This window comes from Halictus rubicundus, chromosome 3 (assembly GCF_050948215.1).
Source record: "Halictus rubicundus isolate RS-2024b chromosome 3, iyHalRubi1_principal, whole genome shotgun sequence".
NCBI classification, from domain to species: domain Eukaryota; kingdom Metazoa; phylum Arthropoda; class Insecta; order Hymenoptera; family Halictidae; genus Halictus; species Halictus rubicundus.
The window spans coordinates 9,304,337-9,325,300 of NC_135151.1; the positions used below are offsets into that span (position 1 = coordinate 9,304,337).

A 20,964-nucleotide genomic window follows, 5' to 3' on the forward strand; every position below is an offset into this window, starting at 1 on the left:
ATAATTACAGATGTGCTTCAAAGCAATATAGCAGTGTTTAGATAGAACATTAATATAGGATTGTGTGCGCGCGTCAAATCGTTATCAATTGACTGCGTGTTCTCGCCGGGCACGTAGGACAATTGAAAAGGTACACGGCGAAGGTATCAAATTCCATCCGAAGTTTAGCGTGGAATTGCTCCTATGACACGCACGCGTACCTAGGCCCCGTCCCCTCATTTCACTCATTTCAACCCCTATTATTTCACTTTGCGGCCGTGTACTCCATCGTCCGATCGAGTTGCTCGTGCTGCCGGGCCTTGCAAAAAATGAGTAAATCGGTAATTGGCACGATCGTGCGAGACGATCGTTGACGGAACGTGCGTACACGCGATGCAAACGTTTCTTCGGCTCGTCCGTCTTCGCCTTCGTGGATTATCGACTCGGCGTCGCGCTGCACAAAAATCCTCTCTTTTATCCATAGTTAAATAACGTAATAAATTTGCTATAATTTTCCTCCGTACCTCCTTGCACTACGATTTATTTTACAGTTACTGTGATTAGATCTTGGTTTGTCGTTCATCATTTCTTCGACGAATAAGAAAGTATACATGTGTATATTTATTGTATGTCTACGTATAACTCTAGTGATATAAATTGCATAATTGCAACGTAGAACTGCCAGATCGATCACAGACTTTTAGGAGAGTCAATAAATTTTGTTCTCCGCAATGTTGAAAATATCAATACTACTGAAATAAAACTAGTTTGACCAGTACTAATATATTTTCCAATATACATTATAAACGAAGACGTCGTTTAAAATGTGATAAGTAGAATGTGGTTATACCATTTTCGACTTATTTATAACTATTAGAAGAGGAAATGCATTTTAACTTCTGTTTCGTACGATTGACTTGGACAATTGTTATTTTACATAAATATCCGCAGTGTACGATGCGATTTTATACAATTTTATACAAGCCGAACGAAACGAGTGAGGAATAAGTTTTCGATTATTGTAAAATGATTTCGTCACAAAAAGTTGTATTACATTCTTCGGGTTGTCGACTGATACTGATATCGAATAATTATCGATACTAATGGCAACGGTTATACGAAAATGGCGGTCAATAATAGCGAACTGACCGTGTAGTTGTGCAGTCCCTGCAGCGCAGCCTCGAGCCGACTTGCACAGCCGACGTTTCTCGTACATTAGTCAATTTTAAGGTCGGTCAGGCACGTAGATAATCGTTCAGAATTTACCGTGCATTACCTGACGACGATGATCAGGGTTGGTCGCGTCAATGACACGGGACACGTGAGCAAATTACGCTGTTTCGTGCCCCGCGCGAATCTCGTTCCTCCAAGGCTTTTAATTTCAACCGGATGCCGCCATTTTTCTCATCCGCGATTATTCCTTTTTCCATCGACAAGACATATCAAACGGAAATTCCAATCTGAAAGCTCTGTATTCACGCAAATTGCACGTTCGATTGCTCGCTCATTCGTACACTTCAATCAGTTCCAATAAAACGCTTAATTAAAAACAAAAAAGTCTTCTGCGTATAATCGTCTACTTGTCTTAACTTTTGAATTCATGTTAAAAAATTGATCTTAGTTACGATGTGCAAATTAAATGTTGCCATGATCCGAAGGTACCAAGGTCGCCAGAGCAATCATTGTGATAAATTATCATTCTTTTCAGGTACGATTGTATTGAATAAATTACTGTGACTTTTCGGAAATGTTTCGGGTATTTAAAATAACAGAGAGCCAATCTGACTTTGCGCGTTCTCAACAAAATCGCAATGATTCGTCGAAAAACATTATTCCATATTTCGTTCGTGAATCTGAAAATAGTTCGAAGTTTACTTACTCGTAGAATGGGGTACAAAGTGTGCGCGTAAAAAGTGAGCGATAAATGTTAATAACTTAATAGATAACCACGGCAGAAATTTTACGCGACGTTTATTATGTATATTATATATTTCATGCGTCTGTTACGGAGTTGCCCGTGATATGAATTTCAGATCGAGTAGAACGAGCCGAAGATAGAACGATAGGCGTTCAGTTGTAGATCACGAGCTCGGTTTGTCCGAATCGTTATTCCTCGGGAGTTATTTGTTATACGACCGGAGCCGTGCACTCATTGATGTCGAATAACGTTGTTAAAGAATCGCGCAAGTAGACAATGATTAATGCATGAGAAAGATTTTTTGAGGATCGGACTAGCTGACTTTCTAACTGGCTGACACGGAACGTGAGATATTTGATCGGCTATACCTACTCCTTTTCAGATCGTCGCTCGACGACAGAAGTGACAACGCGAAAAGAGATCGGTACCATGGCGAGGCGACAGGATTAATTTATCCTGCCGTTGCTTTCCTCGACTTCTTCCGATGCCGTCTGCTTGTCGTTTGTGAAATCGAGTTGTTGTATTAATTATAATCCAATCCTTCGAAGACTGTAATCTAATTTTTTCTTACAACGTACACTGGCACACGAAACCATTCGATGGGGCCGGTCTCCGTAGATTCGCGATAAGGTAGAGTGACTACATTACCGTCAAAAAATGGTTTTACGTGCTTTCAAGTTTTCGTCCTTAAATAAGAATATTTTGTCGCTGGTAAAGGGCTCATTCGAAAGAGGAAGGTTCAATGTAGTGCGCGCTGGTCAGGAGCTGCCGAGATTATGCAACATACTGAAAATTTCATCGAAATCAGTTGCGCAGATAAAAACGGCACACATCGAAAGATGTTAGAGTCTGTGGATTTTAAGCAGAAACTGACCAAATGTCGTGAAAAACTACGATTTTCGCCACTTTTAACTATTTGTAGCCCGTGTGTAGGTTAATCGATTTCACTACAGGCTTCGATCGTGTTTATCAAATAGAAGTGTACGATTATAACGTTTGTTCGAATATTAATTTTTTTAAATTTAATTCGTTAAGTTATTTGTACGGAACAATTGGATTAAATGTTTATCTTTTATCATTTCTTCTAATTATTTCAAAGTCGATGAGAAATATGTAGTAACTAATTCTTCTATTCTACATTTTAAATACTTACTCAACTGACTGTAAGCACTTTCAACCAATTTTCAATATATGGTGTAGCCTGTGACTAGACATTTATAGTTATTAATGATTAACAGATTTAATGATTAATAGAGAGTCGTCGATAAACGAGTATTTTAAAAATGAACGTTCCAAAATCACCACTTCGTCCAAAAGTAAAATGTCATGCGACGATTTCTACAAAATAATAGAACTTAACCTACTTTTCGTAACAAAGGTGAAGGCAAAAAAAACGAACGAGGTAATAGGAGCAACGTCTTTCTCAGCGAAATTATATCTTCCATCGCTCAATCAAGTATTCAAACTGCGAGCACAATACGAAACAGTCTGGAGCCATTATTCCGCTTATATAAAAAATAATTGCTAGGGGAAACCCTAAGTGAAAGTAATCGATGGAATTCCGATTAATTAAAAGCGAACCCCGTTTCAAGATCTTATCTCGTTGCCACGGTCTTGACGAGAGGATTTCTTATCTTTTGAAAACCTTAAATGGTTCGCTAATCTCGGTACTTTCATTCAAATCATTCGTTCAGAAATATCACTGAAATATAATTTATATTTATCACTAGCATCCACCTTCATTAATCGCACGTGTGATTCACATAAGATTGTTGGTAAAATGTTTCTAAAACCGGCAATTCGAAGGACGTTTCTCTTAAACTTCAATACACTATTAATGCTAATTTTTGTATTGCCTTTCCTGCGTCATCTAACGTTCGCGTTCAACAAAAATCGATAATACATAAACATGAAGGTAATTAATCGTTAATAGCCACCGAGCTTCCGAGAAAAAATTACGATTATAAAAGAACCAGATTTGTACTTACGACCTAATAAAAGTTTTACGTCGCTCTCGGAAATGCATATCACATATTTTATTATTCTATTGCGTAATGAAGGCAGTCGCTGGATAATAAACCGACTGCAAATCTTTGTGCAAACTAACAATTTTCTGCGTCAACTGCTAGCAACACGAATCATAAAAAAATGTCGATTTAATCATTCTAGTATCATTAAAAATAACATATCGATATTCCGAGACTTTTTTAACATTTCAACAATTTTTTAACTCAAATATATGTTTGTATATTATGAATTGCTAAACATTTAAATATTGCATGAGTAAATTGGATCAATTTGGTATGCATAAAACGAGGAAAAAATCACATAGAGTGAAAATAATCTGGGCCGGAAGAAATGTCTGGTTTTGAGTTGAAATAGTTTTTCGCATACTCGTTTTTGTCTTGGACGCGTAACATTCGTATTCTAATAATAGACATGTTGACGGAACATCCGCAGTCGATCAGCCCAATCAGGAACAGCATGATCGAAAGTTTGCTATTGTGGTGCCGAAGTGAAAGCTGCTGAAAATAAAGAGAGGCGAACCTAGAGCATTTCGTGTCGTCGATCGCAATTAAAAGCCGCGCAAAGATCTCCCGGCGTTTCGCGCTTGACGACGCCGTGCCGGCTCATAATTACTCGACAAGATTTAATCGGTGCGCTCCGGGCTAATTAAAAATTCTTCGCCCCTCACGGGTTCTATCAATAAAGAGATAGTATCGGGGATAACGGTAAGAAAATGTCTTCAGCCGTTTCTTCGTTCCGCGAAAGAAAAGGGACGGCCGGTATCTTCGCGCGAATCTCAAAAGCTATCCGTCACAAGATAGCCGCCGACAATTGGCCGTTCTACGGTGAGCTTGCATATTCGCGACACGCGATTCGATGCAATTCGACGGACAATTCGGGACGTCCAACCCCGGCCCGTGTAATTGCATCCTTTGTTAGCGTCGATGCTTCTTGGAAAAAACCAGTCGCCCCGAAGAAAAGCAGATCGAGATTAATCTTTAATTCATTGTATTTGTGTTAATTGGTACCGGCCGATGTGTTAATCGAGCTGACCAGCAGCTGTTTCGCCTGACATTCCTCTACCAGGAAATCGAAATCTTGTAATCCCCGTACGTTCCTCAAAAGTAGTTGCATTAATACTAGCAAATAGTGTTTACTCGATAAATACTAATCTGTGATCCACTGCTGAACGTAGAAAAGAACAGGGGTATACACCGCGGTAGTGGGGATTGTTCTCGGACAATTATCGGCCAGATATTTGGGACATTTATTTAGTAGATACTGTACCCATTTTTGTTTTATAGATTAAATCGATAAAAAAGGAAATAGGTGAATTTTAGGTTGATAACGTAGCCGCGAAATAAAATCAATTTTGAGAACCATTTTCCATTTATTAAGATTTGTGTTCTGACCTGTCGATATTTATTTTATTTTTATTAAACAGTGTTAAATTATGAGTAGATTTTATTTGAATATATATTAACTACTTATTGAAACATATATTAGAATTATTTGATATTTTTAGTAGCTTTCCGAAGAATCATGCGATATTGAATTAATCCTAGGCAAATTTATATTTGCAAAATTTATTGAATGAATTGAGCATGCCTTGAATAAATAACTCTTTCATGGTTAATATAAAATTGTGGATTTAATTTAAGTTGTGCGTGATTTAAGTCAGTTTATAAAGTAAATTAAAGATGTTATTTTGTATAATTATTTACTACCTAATAATAAAAAACGATTGTTTGAATTTATAAATACAGATCACAGCTATACACGCTAGAACCATCTGCCGAGAAAGTCTAGAATAAAATTGCTCCCTTAACTATCTACAGATATCTTGCTTACCGACTCCATTACCGACTTCTACGATTGTATCCAGGGAGCTCCTGTATCCGTATTTTATAGATCTCTGCTGTTACCTACGATTCCTGAATTATCTTGGGAGCACCGTTACAAATTACAATTTTGCTGAGGTTCCAATATTCAAACTCAATGAAATTTTTTGCATTCATTTTTTGGAGGTTAACTCCTTTTGGTACCAAAAATATTGTCGTGTTTTAAAATAAATATTAAATACAGACTATCCGAAAATAAGATTTTACAGTCCCATTTAATTTTCGTTTTTGCCAAATCGAGCGCATCATTGAACAATGAAACCTCTAAGTTGGACATACAATTTAATTCGCGAATAAGTCGCGAATTTGTATTTATTTAGACAAATTGAATGAGACTGAGATGCAATAAAATCCTACTTCCTCTACCAGTAGCTCCAATAAACTACAATTTTCATTTTACGATCGTTCAACAATTTTATGTACATTTTTAAGGTGAAAGCCCCTGTACCGTTCAACACATCTACATCAAATTTTGCATAAACGTTCTACAACAGCCTGGAAAAAATACTGCGGGGTGTTCCTCCCAAAGAATACTCTTAAATGTTTAAATAAATTTAGTGTAGCTAATACGCTACGAAAGCACAAAGTACTGCACTTTAATTCGAACGATTTTTTCTCCTATGCATTCTAAAATAATCTTTTCTCTCTAGGATCCTCTTCGCACCCCGTTCGTAGCCGACTGTCCACTCTGGGAAAACGATTAGGTTCTAAACGAAAATTCATATCCCCATGGAAACCGGTCCCGGCCATCGTCATACGTTTAGTCGACTAATTGCTCGATCGAAAGGGGGTGGTCACCTGGGGGAGGGAGAGGGGTGCGTATCCGCCTAGATGATGGTAATAAATAACCGGCTCCCTCCTCCCACTGTTAAAACCTAACTGATTCAGGACATTCTGTAATGATCGGTTTAAGTGTATGATTTAAGACCGTTCCCGTTAAGTTCCACGGAAAAACCGGCCGCGTCCTATCGATATCGTGCGAGCAAGCTTCCACTTTAATGCGCGATCGTTGCTCGATCGCAAACAGCTTGTAGCCCGGCCGATGTTTACGGCATTAAACGTAGAGAGGCCACTTACCGTGATTACAAGCCGACATATTGGTTTAGAAAAATTCTGTTTCACGGTGACGAGCCTCGGGACGCCCTCTGACTCTCTAACCAGAGAATTTCCTTTTCTTTTTCAACAAAAACGTCAAGTCCTCAAGTTCTGTTCCTGTTGTATTTATTTAAGAACACTCGTGGCCTATGACCCTCTATGAAATTGTTTCAATGGCGGTTTATATGATACCTGTCCTCCGCTTCATTTAACATACAAAATTCCGATCAGGTTCTATTTTATAATATATAATTGTCATTTGCGCTACCGAATCTCTGCTGGAATTTAAGGAACAAATCGCTACTATTGATCGAAGCGGAAAGAAAATGGATTGTTTAAATTTCTCCTTACTCGCGAGGGCTAGACAGGCAAGGTTACACGAGGTGCCACGCGTTCTCGCTAAAATTCATAGAATCCGTCCGGACACGAACCTGGTCCGATAGCCTGTAATTTGCAGTTATTAAGCGAAATGAATCAGTCGACGGTCCCGTGAACGGGTCGCCATGGGATTTTTGCTAATGGCGATCGTGCGTCTTCCAGACGAAGGGCTCTAATGCGCGACCAACTTCTGAACATTCGTTACGTGCTCACGTAATTACCGATCTCGCGTGCTGGTTTGTCGACGTGTTTAAGAGAGAAAGGGTGTCGGATGAGGTTTAGAGAGGTCACGGAGATAAGTGGATGCGGTTCCTGTGACGTCATGGATTTGATGAGGATCGACCTGTTAGGCGGGCACCCCTTCAGCCGGGATATTTAATACCGTTTCGCAAGTGTTACAATTTGTTAGCAGAATTCCCTCCTGAAGATACGGCGAAATTTGTTGCAGACATTCGTGCTTGGACAATACAGATACGCGATAGACGTCAATTCTTTTTTTCCATTTTCTTTCAATGCTTTCTTCAAAGCTATTTCTTTCAATTTCGTCCACATTCTCGAGCAAACGAACCACAGTGCGTCGGCGGTAGGCAACGTGAATTTTGCGGGGACCGACAGTCGGCGGCGACATAACGGGCTCGGGGGGGGGGGGTTAAAAGAAAAAAGATGGTCGAAAGGAAAAGGGGTTGAAAGACCGTCTCTTGTTCGGCAGACCGTCGTAAAATCCGGGCGGCTCGTCTCGATTCGAGGCACGCTCGGAATTTGCGAGCACCTTTAATGAGGCAGTTTTATATCGGCGTCGGCAACACCGAGGGGAGGTTGAGAACCCGAAGGTGGCTCGTGCTCGATGATGACCTCTGACCGCGAAGTCCGAAGAGTGAGACGACGAGGCCATGCCTGGGCACGCGAGGCCCAAGACTTCGCCCCGAGGCACGCGCACCATTCCCCTCTTTCTTCTCCTTCTTTTTTTTTTTCGTCTCCCTTTCTCTTTCCCTGGCCGTAACCACAACCACGACCACGGACCACGACCACAACCGTCGCCGCAGCCACCCTCTCTTCGACGCGTTCCCTCTTCCTCGCTCTCGCCTCTATTTCACTTCCCCCCATCGGCCGTTCCTCTTTTTTCCCCGGTTTCCCTCGGCCTCTTCACGTAATTTTGCGCGATTGGCCGGTGTCATGCCGTGCAAAAACACTGCCCATAGAACTCCATGATGCGGCGCGGCAAGTGGCCGACAAGGAGAGAGAAACGGTGGTTGTTTTGCATATGCGCCGTCTGTACCCCCCCCCCTCACCCTTTCCTCTTCATCCTCTTCTTCATCCTCCTCCTTCTCCACCTCCTTCTCTTTACCGCCTGCCTTCTCCGTGGATCGAGATCCATTCCGAGATCCTTTGACCAGAGACCGGGGCGTGATCGGCGTTCAGATCGTCGGCATTTCTGTACCAGCTATCTCCAGATTGGAATATTTTGATAGGCCCTCGCGGATGGGGCTCGATAGAATCTTCGTTGCGAAGTTCCGCTTCGAGATGGGGTAAGCAGCGCTGCGGCTGTCAGGTTCACGGGTTCTGAACGCGCGGTGTCCTGTATCTCGTACTTGGTGCCGAGGATGTTCGGGGGTAATCCCTTTGTTGCGTGCAGTTTGCGCATTTCGTTCGCTGACTGAGCCGCAGACGATTAGAACCGTTGCAGTATGCGGGCCAATTACCTCCCGATGGTACTACCTCGATCTTTGTCGTTGGTTTCTGTCGTTATCGTTAGTCGCAACGAGACAAGTTTCGATGGAACTGGAATCGTTCCGAGGGGTGTACATTTTCATACTTTGTCTTTTTATGGTTGGTCGTGAGCAGGTTTCGTGAATGTTAACCCTCCGCGAACCAGATGGAATGGAATTGGCCTCGGCGAATTCGAAACTACACTGTTCAAACTTACCAGTGAAAAGATGTTTGTGTTTTCGCAAAATAAATCGTTTCTGAAATTCTTTGTTACGGGATTCGTCAGTTAATCTGTACACAACTTCCCCTATATGTTCTTGCAAAACCCCTTCTATTCTACCGTAAGGGTTACCATCATACCCTGTCGCCCAAAATGTCACGGAAAAGCTACACAACTCTATCGTACCGCCAGTAACACAAAGCAAAACCGTGTGCAAGAAATAAACCGGTCCTTGGTCGATGTATCGAGGCGGGTCCCGAGCGACCCGGCACCGGCGGGCCTCGGGTCTCGACGATAACAAAAACATCTGCCTTCTGCGCTCGGTTCCAGCAGGCGGGTCGGAATGATCCGGTACTCGTCGAGCGGAGGGTTAAATCCACAGGTTTGCTCGTCGTTCATCATCCGTTCGAAAGAAGAAAGTTTCCAGGCGAGCAACACGGATCAACACAGAGGAATATAACACACAGGGAGAGAGAGAGAGAGAGAGAACGGCGCCGCCATCGGAGTCGCTCGCCGGATATCAAGACGAAGGATACGCGGGCCAGGTATATCCGCGGCAAAGTTCCGAAGGGGGCGGTGTGAAGGGCGTAGCCCGCTAATTATAATTATACTACGCCGGTATTAGCAGCGTGAAATGCAACGTAAATTCTGATGAAATACTCACCGCCCCTCGGGGTCCTGGCGCGGAGCAGCGTGCAGCTCGTTTGCCAAGCAGCGCGCGCTTTGTTTCGCGGCCGCGCGAGTCGTAGATCGACCTCCGCATTGTCGTACATTACCGCGTGGAAATAAATGAGTTCGTTACGCGAGAAAAACGAGAGACACGCTAACGACACACGGCCGGCCGACTGGCTTGGTGGTTCGCTTGGTTGGTTGGCTGGCTGGTTAGCTTGGTTGGCTTGGTTGGTTCACTTGGTTGGCTGGTTCGGCTCGCTCTGCCTGGCTGGTTGGTCGGCTCGCTCGCTGGCTGACTAGTGCGCGACCTCGTCATTGCGCCGCGCGGCGGCTCGCCGCCATTCCTACGTTCCCCGCTGTTATGCTGTTTTAATTACGTCGCATTAATTACCCGGCAATAATTGGAAGTGAAACGTCGATGGCGCTTCCCCTCGCGCGGACTTTTAAGCGGCTCGATCGTCGCCGCGGCGCGACGCACAGCGGGCCGAGCGTATTGGACGATTCGACAAAACAATGCAAGTTTTTGGGATCGTGTTTAACCCTTTCACTGCTTAGACCGTACGTCATGCGGATAAGTAGCCTCGCTGTTTAGCACGTGAAGAGTGCCGCTCTGTTTGTACCATACGAAGAGAAATTATTAAGATATTACCACGACTAGAAATACATCTAAAATATAGTTTTTTTATTCTTTCTAGCACAAGTATCACTAAATAACGTGAAACAAAGTCGAATATTTCCAGACGGTTTTTCGTTACTTTTAAGTTTTACGGTATCGAGGGACAAGTATAGCGATTTGCTTTTGTATTTGTTAGGCGTCTTTAAGGTTATTTGAAGGGCAACTTGATTTTTTTCAAATAAAAAATATGTATTTTTCAAAAGATTCTTATTCTACGAGGAAAATGGAGATGAAGGAAATTAATACCACAGATATAGTCATCGTCGTTAACGTCCCGATGATGGAAAAGCGATAACGGTCTTTTTGCCGACACTTAAGTGCAGCAAAGAAAACGCTGTTGTAAAACGTTGTAGTTTAGCAACCGTTCGGTATCTTTTCTTCCAGTTCACTGTTTGATGAGCAAGCACCGTCTTCGGATCGAGAAAAACAAGATCGTTTACAAAAGGTAAGGCTCTCGCCACCGGGAAGAAGAACAACAATCCTGAAATTTACAAGAAGCTTCCAGGGTTGTAATCTCGCATCAAGCATTTTAATGCCAAGCGAAACGCGTAATTATCGTGTTTAAGTTACCCTGGTTACTTTCGAGATTGTAATTAACGTTAATAACCCTGATCAGAATGATATCCGTATAGATTAACCGTCAACGATCGTTGATAAGATATCAATACCTTCACTATTTTATATGTTAAAACAAACTTCTTCGTTTGTACGAGAGAACGAGAAAAAAGAAAATGTACAAATAAAGATTAATGAAAGCAGTTTTTGCACTTCATAACATTTGCGAGTAAACATAACCACTTTTTTTAATATTAAAGTAGCTAAGTTTTAAACGACAGAGGGAATACGACTGCGCCAAGTTTCTGTGTCTGACAAGGAATGGCTGAATCTACTGCGAAATCATGCTCATCGAAGTCTCCATTCGATTCGGTATTCTCTAAATAAACGGCGTCAACACGATTACTGCCGTGATGGACACTGAAGACCAGCGTGACTGAATCACTGAACATCTTTTTAACAACATAAGCAACAAATAACAGTGTTTAGCGACGTTAACACATTATGCGCCAGAATATTAAACTATCAAAAATCAAAGTGATTCAATTAATAAAATCGGGGCTAGAAAGTTTTAGTTTAAAACTGAATTTCGAAAGTGTTAATAAAAATGGCTTAATAACGTAAGGAACTGGATGATAGCGTCGAGCAAACACCACACTAATAAGCAATTAATAACGGTCAGAAATAAAATTGATCTCCGCCGCGCGTAGAGCAAACATTCCATAAATCAACGTGTTAAATATCAATACTAATTACAGTCGAAGTGAAAATCAGAAGACAGAGTGTGCCTGCATGCACTGAAAACTATCTTCCCACGATTCGCTAGACTACTTTCCCCCGCATTAGCAACAGGCAGCGATTAACGCTTTCAAAAATTGCAAAATAAATACAATCCTTCACCCGCGAACACCATGGTGCACGAATCGCAACGCGTTTGACGCCCTCGCAGCAGAAAAAAAGGGCAGTCGCAAAAATCTCTTTAATAACAGCCGATCGATCAAAGTTTATCGGAAAACACCGAGGGAAAGAGAAACGCGGTTTCAGGCACGGTCTGTTCTAGAAGCGAGGATTATCGCTCGCGGAACCCTGCATTCCTAATTCATAAATCTGCCCTCCCGTTCGCTAATTGATAATAGTAATTACACCTGCGTGTCGCTCAAACGGCCATACAGCAGATTGTACGTGCGCGTGTACCCGCCACGTCGTTATTTATCATCGTCGACTCGAGACTGGGCACGAGGATTGAGTCCCTCCGCTCGGCTCCGCTCCGCTCGGCTCCGCTCGGCGCCGAACCGCGCGGCGCGCCGTTCACCGTACAGGAAGGCGGGCGTTTTCTCCTAGTGCACTAATAACATAGTGGCGACCTGATAATTAATAATGAAACAGCACGGGGGCTGGCTACAAGGGGGAAAAGTGGGGAAGAACGTGCCGTGCCGGCCCTGTTACGCTCCGCGAGCGTCGATGCACCGCCTTTCCGCGTAATTGCAAGGTGCAGCGGGCTACGTGCGATTCGTCGACGGAATCCGACAACTAGGAACACGGGATGGACCCCCGGTGCATCCTCCGATTCGAGAAAACCAACGCGAAACGACCGCTCCAAAAAATCTACAGGCTGATTCAGCTAACAGGCAACGCTGCTCAATCGATGGTAAAAATGGTAAAATCGCACAGATTTTGTTTTTGCATAGATTCATATTAAACGGATTATTCGTGCATCCTCCGTTTCGAGAAAACCCACGCGAAACAACCGCTCCAAAAAATCTACAGGCTGATTCAGCTAACAGGCAACGCTGCTCAATCGATGGTAAAAATGGTAAAATTGCGCAGATTTTGTTTTTGCATAGATTCATATCGGACGCATCATTGGTGCATCTTCTGATTCTAGAAAACCCACGCGAAACAACCGCTCCAAAAAATCTACAGGCTGATCCAGCTAACAGGCAACGCTGCTCAATCGATGGTAAAAATGGTAAAATCGCACAGATTTTATTTTTAAACAGATTCATATTAGACGGATCATCGGTGCATCCTCCATGTCGAGAAAACAAACGCGAAACGTCCGCTCGAAAAAATCTGCAGGCTGATTCATCTAACAGGCAACGTTGCAGAATTGATGGTAAAATTGCAACGACTTGGTATTAATTTTGTAAATGATCATTGAGTGATACAATTTAATAAAATGTAGAGTAATAAAATCACAAATTTCTGCCTGGCTATTAATTTGTCAAAAGATCATAGATCGGTAAAATTGCGATTTGTGCAGACGATCTTCCAAGGCGCGGCAGTATGGCAAATGCAAATTGAAAGAACTGCGACGACAGACAGCAGCCAGAATAAAGATTGTATTATTCAAGGTTTTCGCTAACCCTCGCCGACCCTCGTTCTCCTTTTTATTCACACCGTCGGATATCGTTTCGCCGCGGTTTTCCTCGGCTCCACCGTGGTTTTTCTATCAAGAACTCGGACTTCGTCTCGCGGTCTAAGGCAAGACTCACCGCAAATAAGATAATCTCCATTATAAACTCGGGGGTGGGGTGAATAAACGACGGGGAGTTATTTACTCGTCTTGGAAAGAGGGGAGAAAGGAAACAAAGTAATAACAACGGAACGGGAATAAGAAGGCAGGTTTGAATTCTTAGTCAGTGCCGCAAAGATCTTGGTCGCGCAGCCGCCTTAAGACGGATTCCCATCGCATTATTTCGCGGTAAAGGGCTTCCTCGCAACCTCGTTTACCGTGCAATTCCGCGAACGCTGCGCTTTCACTGACCTGCGATAACCACTCGACACTTTATTCTGATCAGACCACCGGATTATCCGCGAAAATTCGTCTTTGATCTCATCTTCCGCGTCTCCTTCTTTGCACAATTGAGAATCAGACAACATTTCAATGGAAAAGCTGTTTTGATTCTTATCTACGGGCAACAATGCCTTGGCACACAAATTCATTTTTCTTAATTTCACAAAGCACAGAAACTTGCAGTTTAGGTGCCCGAAAAGTTTGTTATTATTAAACACTTCGTTCCTCGATATTCTTATTTGCAGAGAACAATGCCTAGGCTGACAATTTCATTTTTCTTAATTTCACAAAACACAGAAACTTGCAGTTTGGGTGCCCGAAAAGTTTGTTATTATTAAACACTTCGTTCCTCGATATTCTTATTTGCAGGCAACAATGCCTAGGCTGACAATTTAATTTTTCTTAATTTTACAAAGCACAGAAACTTGCAGTTTGGGTGCCCGAAAAGTTTGTTATTATTAAACACTTCGTTCCTCGATATTCTTATTTGCAGGCAACAATGCCTAGGCTGACAATTTCATTTTTCTTAATTTCACAAAACACAGAAACCTGCAGTTTGGGTGCCCGAAGAATTTGTTATTATTAAACGCTTCTTATTATTCGTTATTATTTACCTTAGAATGCTCATGACTGCGGATTTTACGCATTCATCACAAGACTATGCAGATCAGATGCAAAACAGTGAAACATTTGAAGATTTTAGAAATACTGTTGCATTATTTTCAATCGGTTAAAGTGATTAAGAAAGAAAATGAATTAATTGTTCATCTGTCTGGTAACGAATGCAGACCATTTTTATTTTGCATGAAAATCCGCAGTCTACGTATGGCACTCGTCAGTTCAGTAGGAGCCAAGCAGAGCAACTAATTCCGAGTAATCTAGTTTAGTGTAACCGTAATATTGTCTACTAAAACGTAAAATTGGACGTGCGGAATGGTAACATTTGCAGCAACCTCGTTCTGTCTGCAAGAAATTCAAAAAATGTTCTCCGTAGTTCCTTTCTTTCCGTTCTACAAACCTGCCTTTCTAATTCGTGGTTTTTCATTCGCGAAAGAATTTTCGAGTGTCTGAAAAATTAACGAAAATAATACAGAGGGGAAATGTAACAGCAATTGAAACAGGATACGTTGATTTATGCGCCGGCCGGTGTGCTGCTTAATTTTATCGACGCCTTGCAACGTTCCGACATTGTTGCGGTTCCGCGTAAAAAGTAAACAACTATACGGACAAAAGGAACGATCCATCTTTAATTGAACCTCTCATGGCGGGAGCTACCGTTTCCTACGCAGGTTAAATTCGTTGAATTAGTAATCCCGCATGTTGGCAAATAATGGAGAAGAATCACGGTTTGTTTCCGCTCGGGGAGCCGCGGCGCGCGGCTCGGCGGTTTTAATTTCAACGGGGCGGTTTGTTTAACTCGCGTGCCATTGTAAAATCCGCTGTTCTTATCTGCTTGGTCCACCTCTCCTCCTTTTTTTTAAACGAACAACATTGCATTTACAAACTCAATTTTCATTTTACCGCCATCCGTGAATTTGTAAATTTCTTCGTTTTTTTCTTCGTGAAATTCTTCACTTTTCGATTTGTCTTTCGTTGTAGCGAATTCTCCCGCATTTGTAAGTACAACGTAAGAATGATAAGGTAAGATTCAATTGTTAATTCTCTGGACTTGAAGAGGCAATTGCGAAAACGCGAAGCGCCAGCGTTACCACGATCATTAGCGTTTATCCGAGTGACTTCAATGCTGCGTGTCGCAATATTCATACGTGTGTCGGTAATCTGTATTTAATGACCGGAAGCTTCAAGCCTGTGATATCTTAATCGAAGATCACTAGTACGCAAGTGTGACTGTATTTATGAACACCTAATCGTTCGCGCAGACCTACCCGCTCGGTCGAACAAGATGCATTAGGTTGAAACATAAATAAATTCGATTGCAACTATAAAACGCTATAGACATTCATCGCGTCTATGACTCGAATTATTTGATCACCACTGTACTATCGAATGCAAATTTTATTCGTATGTACAGGGTGTCCCAAAAGTGTTCGTTAATTCTAACAAAAGATTCGAAGAAATTTTCGTTAAGGAAAAATTTCCATCAAATGACCTCAGGAAACACACCTTTCAAGGTTATGCGACATTTTCAGGACACATTGTATAGTGTACAGAATTATGGAAAATAAAATGTAGAATAAGATAATAGAAGTATGGAAAATAGAAGTATAGAAAATATAATTGTATAGAAATACTGTGAATTCTCGATATATGTCGCCCAGCGTCGTATATCGTCCAGGAGACATACCCGAGCCGTGTTATGTTTACACTGCACGGCGTCCGAGGTCTCTCGAGCTTCGTGGCCCCTCACGGAGTGTAACCCGCGGTAGTGGGGATAATTCCGCGACGTTTATCATCCAGGCCTTGGCGACATATATAGAGAAATCACTGTATACAATATATTTCGTTATTGCTCGATAATGAAATGTCGCGAACGTGATTTGAAATAGGGATCGTGTTCTCGTTTAAAGAAATGAGTGAACCTCGCGTGTTCTCTCAATTCCGTCGAGGTTCGTAGGCTCGCGATCACCCTAATTTCTGGAAACTGCAGCCGGAAAACGTGTTAGTAAACCAGATGGACTTAACGTGCCGTGTCGAACGATGTACTCGCGAGATATGTAAACGACTGGATATGAACGTGGCTACGTCCGATCAATTCTTTTCGTCGATGCCTCGCGAGATAACGCGGCCGTAATTATCAGTAATTAGCAAATTTCTGCATTCTTAACGGTTCCCGCTTATTCAGCTGTCAGGGCGATTAACTCGACAACTCCTTAGCCTCGTTGGTGTAAAGACCATACTCGCGGAAAGGTATCATTATGCGAACACATTTTGTGGAGCGATTGTGCAAATATCCTTGCGCATTCAATGATACGTATTCTTTGAGTTTCTCAAACAGGAACGTTTATTAATTGTTCTTTGCTGTTTTACTATCTAGTTACCGTGTGTTTTTTTTTTGCATTATTGCATACTTTACTCTTTCTTTTTATTACATGTTTGTTTTAAATATAGTTGGAGGATTCAGGCAGGTATTAGGTCGTTGCATATGTAATGGCCGATTTCAGAATGTAAATTTTATGAAGTGTTTTAATCAAGAAATACTATTATAGCCTACAGGTTTATTATGTGTATCATTTAGAGGTACAAACCTAATCTTTCAAGTCCTAGCTTCAGTTTCTATCTGTATTTCCAACTTTACTTTTAATTGAAATTTATTTCAACGTCGGTCAATGTGATCGACGTGTGTTCTGTTTATATGAACGAAAAATAAACATATTGACTACAACATTATGCAATGGTTGGTCAAAATGTTGTAGTAAATAAACGCACTCGTAGCCAACGATAGAAAAAGCTCAAAAATATAGATGATAGTCTAATAAACGAGGAAGATGAACAACCAAAAAATTCAATATTTACCATAGTATAATCGAAAAACTCGGCATTTTTACCACGTTTTTATTAACTCGATTTCTTGTCTGCCTGTTTGGTACAAATTTTGCAATTGACTTTAAACAAACTTCCCGATGAGCTTGAGACTTGAAACTTCAGACATAGCTCAGAACTGGATGACAACGCACACAAGACTAAAAAGCAGAAAATAATTATTTAACTAAAAAAAAAAAATATTTAATATACCACGTTTTTAAGACAGACTAAAAAGTATAAAATAATTTTTCCTACAGATACAGATTCCCCGATACAGATAGTCCAGAAAATGTGTGATTGAGAATTTTTAATAGCTACGAAAATACTTGTAAGATTTAAAACAAAAAATTATTAATAAAAGGAAAAATTATTTTATACTTTTTAGTCCGTCTCAAAAACGTGGTATATTAAATTTTTTTTTATTTAAATAATTATTTGACAGAAAATGACAATTACAATGACGCTTACTTTAATCAATAAGTTTTATTTAGAGAAAATTACGTTTGTTTAAAGTTACTGTGATGAATCGGACGTTTCACATGCAATAACCTAATATTTCCAATTCATGTGATTTGAAGAGCGACAAGATAATAAAGAATTGCTTCGTTCGAATAGATAGACATTAAGAATAGAGCAACCGTGTAGTCGCAAAGTGTTATTGGTTACTTAAAAAATTGTTAGTGTTGCATTTGTGCCGATAAGTTACGAGTTTCGAGGGAGGGTGATCACAAAGTACGGATTCGTGTCACGTACAGTGAATTTACGATTGCAACAATCCAGTTGCGTAAGAAACGACGCACTTACCCAAGACGCACTGCAGTCACTGCCTCCGAGGGTCTGAAAGGCCGGCATGCATCTGAACGTCATTCTGAGCCTTACCACCGAAATTACTATCCAAACGTTCACCGCGGTTCTCCGGTCACAACTTACCTAGAACAAAGCGAAACACTTACTTAGCGATCGATTGAAGCGAGTAACAAATTGGAAAACGTCGAATCACTCTACAAATAATGGACCTATTGTTGAAAACACTTTGACAGAAAGTTAGACAGAGCTTCTATTACACTGACCAAGTCGTATTTTAAGTGGAAGTAAATCAATTTACTATCATGCTCCACTCAGTCATCGCTCGACTAATACCAAATGATTTTTCATTTAGATTTATGGTTGTATTTATATCCTCGGTGCACCGACAATAAATACACTTCGTTCTATTCGTAGAACGAAAGTTCGTAGCGTTTTCAAATTAAAATTCAAAGATAGAACAAAATTTTTCATTTTATCTTTGAGTTTTAATTTAAATTTTGAAAGATAATAATAAATATCAATATTTAGTAAGTTTAAAGATTCACTATTCGCTATTCAACTCTGTTCTATTCGGAGAACAGAGATCGCCTTAAAAATGTCCGAGAAATGTAGTTGGATCGATCAATGCAATTCAATATAATAAATATTGAATATAAACTGTACAATTTGAAGACTTCTCCGCCGAGTCTTCTCTAAGAGCAGATACTCAATCAATTTATTTTCGACGTCACATTTTATCACACGCAGTGTTTGCACGTCGAAAGCGTTCGAGAGCATTTACAAGCGCATAATTTTCCATAATTGGACGTCCACGACGTTTGTGTATGCCAGTTAATATAGATGCGTCCGAGTGTTTTATATTTGACGTGGGCCTGCCTATTTCTCCTACAAACATGTGTTTTACGCTGCGGCGTCGTACAACACGATTTGCATAACAGAGGGCAAGCGAACTTTTTCTCGGACGTTAATTACGATCCGCTGGGCTCGGATCGCGGGAACACGAAACGCAACATTTCAGGAAAAATTCTGTCACGAAATCCTGCGGCGAGAGGATCGAACACCTGCTTCGCAGTTGCCCTTCGCGGTTACCTGCGGCGCATTAATGCAGATGTAAGTAGATCACCGCGGGTGTTCCTACGAGGAGCTGCCTCCTCCGCTTCCCTTTTATTCCCTTCTTCTGCCCTCGGTCCTCCTCTTTCTTTCGCGTTCGTGTTTAATGCGTGTAATCTCGTGTAAAACACGCGTCATCGCCGGTTACCCATATGCTAGTCATTTGTTAGAAAGCGTAATTAGTACGACCGCTTCGGTGTGCCCCCCTTGCTCTCCTTTTCTTGCCTGCACCATGTGTCGTGCTGATCTTCATTAATCAGTTGCCTTACTATTTAATTCATAGATTTCAGATTAAGAGACCGGGGCAAGTTGATACGTTCCCAACTTTTGCTGGAATTAATTACACGAAAACAAGTATGCGAACATGTTCCTTGTATCGTCCTCTTTATTTATCATAAGTGAAACTTTTAGAAAACATTTACTTGATTAATGCAAAGTGTATCGACTGCCCTGCTCTGGAGCAAATTAGCATCGTACATATATACAGTGATTTCTCGATATATGTCGGCAAAGCCTGGATGATAAACGTCGCGGAATTATCCCCACTACCGCAGGGTATACCCTGTGAGAGGTCCCAAGCTCGAGAGGCCTCGGATGCCGAGGAGTGTAAACATATCACGGCTTGGGTACGTCTCCTGGACGATACACGACGCTGGGCGACATATATCGAGAATTCACAGATTCGAGAATTCATATATATACAGTGTGTGTGTTATATTTATTTTTACCCCTCATATTTCAGCTACATTGCATACATAAGGATACTTCTTGTTTGGATACTTCATCTGTGAAGTGAACATCTATTTTCATTCAACGAACAAGACAGAGTGAAAATCTAATTAACATGAATCCTACAACAGTGCTGATAGCAATGACACGTTTCGGCATAAAGTGTTTAACCAAAGGTGCACAAGTGAAAAATTACCAACAATGACAAATGCAGCAGGCAAAAGAATGTTCGTAAAATATTTAATATCTTCCGCGATTATAAACATTTCCAGTTTAGTTAACAATTGTCTTGTCGCTCGGTGCCATACAATGGAACTTCCATCCGAAGACACCGTCGCACAGTTACAACACTGTTTGTCTTTCCAAATTCCGCGACGCGCCAGCGGCGTTGATGCGGGATCACCGCCATTTTGCCGCAATGGCAAACACAGTTGCAGTCAAAATAGCAATTCCATGAATCGCTTGTTCTCGCGACGTCGAAACGCAATGTGTAATATCCACCGTTGCAAACCCTTTGCAATCGCGAGAAACGTTCACAAGTACCTTGGATCGCAGTATAAAATTGCTCTGGATACGAACGAACAACAAATCGACAATTTCTCGAAATCTCTTCCACATTTTGCAAATTTGCTCTGACTTGTGAACCTTGTGCCAGTTTTGAGAGCTTCGAGGCTAAAAATGAGACTACGTAATGTTGATGCATCGGTGGGATAGAGGGTAAACAATGACCAGTCGGGAGCAGACGAGTAGACTAATTTTCGAAAACTCCGCTGGCGGACACGAGACCGGTGTCGACTTCGCTTATTCAGGAATTCGAAAAATTTGACCACGGGTTTCTCTGTTGCGTAAGCGATGCCCCTTCCTCGGGCCGTTTCGGGTTGATTACTGGACCGAACGGAGCGCATTCTTCCCGCCAGCGAATAAAACCAC

General features: G+C 41.5%; 1 protein-coding gene across 2 annotated transcripts in view; it reads right to left on the reverse strand.

Moving 5' to 3' along the window:
* Positions 1-20,964, reverse strand: part of Tfap-2 (transcription factor AP-2) — a 182,335-nt gene that overhangs the window by 137,913 nt on the left and 23,458 nt on the right. The window contains exon 1 of one of the 2 annotated variants that reach the window (XM_076785243.1): positions 18,193-18,262. The exons of the other annotated variant lie outside the window; for it this stretch is intronic. Within the exon in view, the coding sequence (XP_076641358.1) occupies positions 18,193-18,255 (63 nt within the window). The 5' untranslated portion in view covers positions 18,256-18,262. Of the gene's footprint in view, positions 1-18,192; positions 18,263-20,964 lie in introns of those variants that run through there. 2 annotated transcript variants of the gene reach the window in all.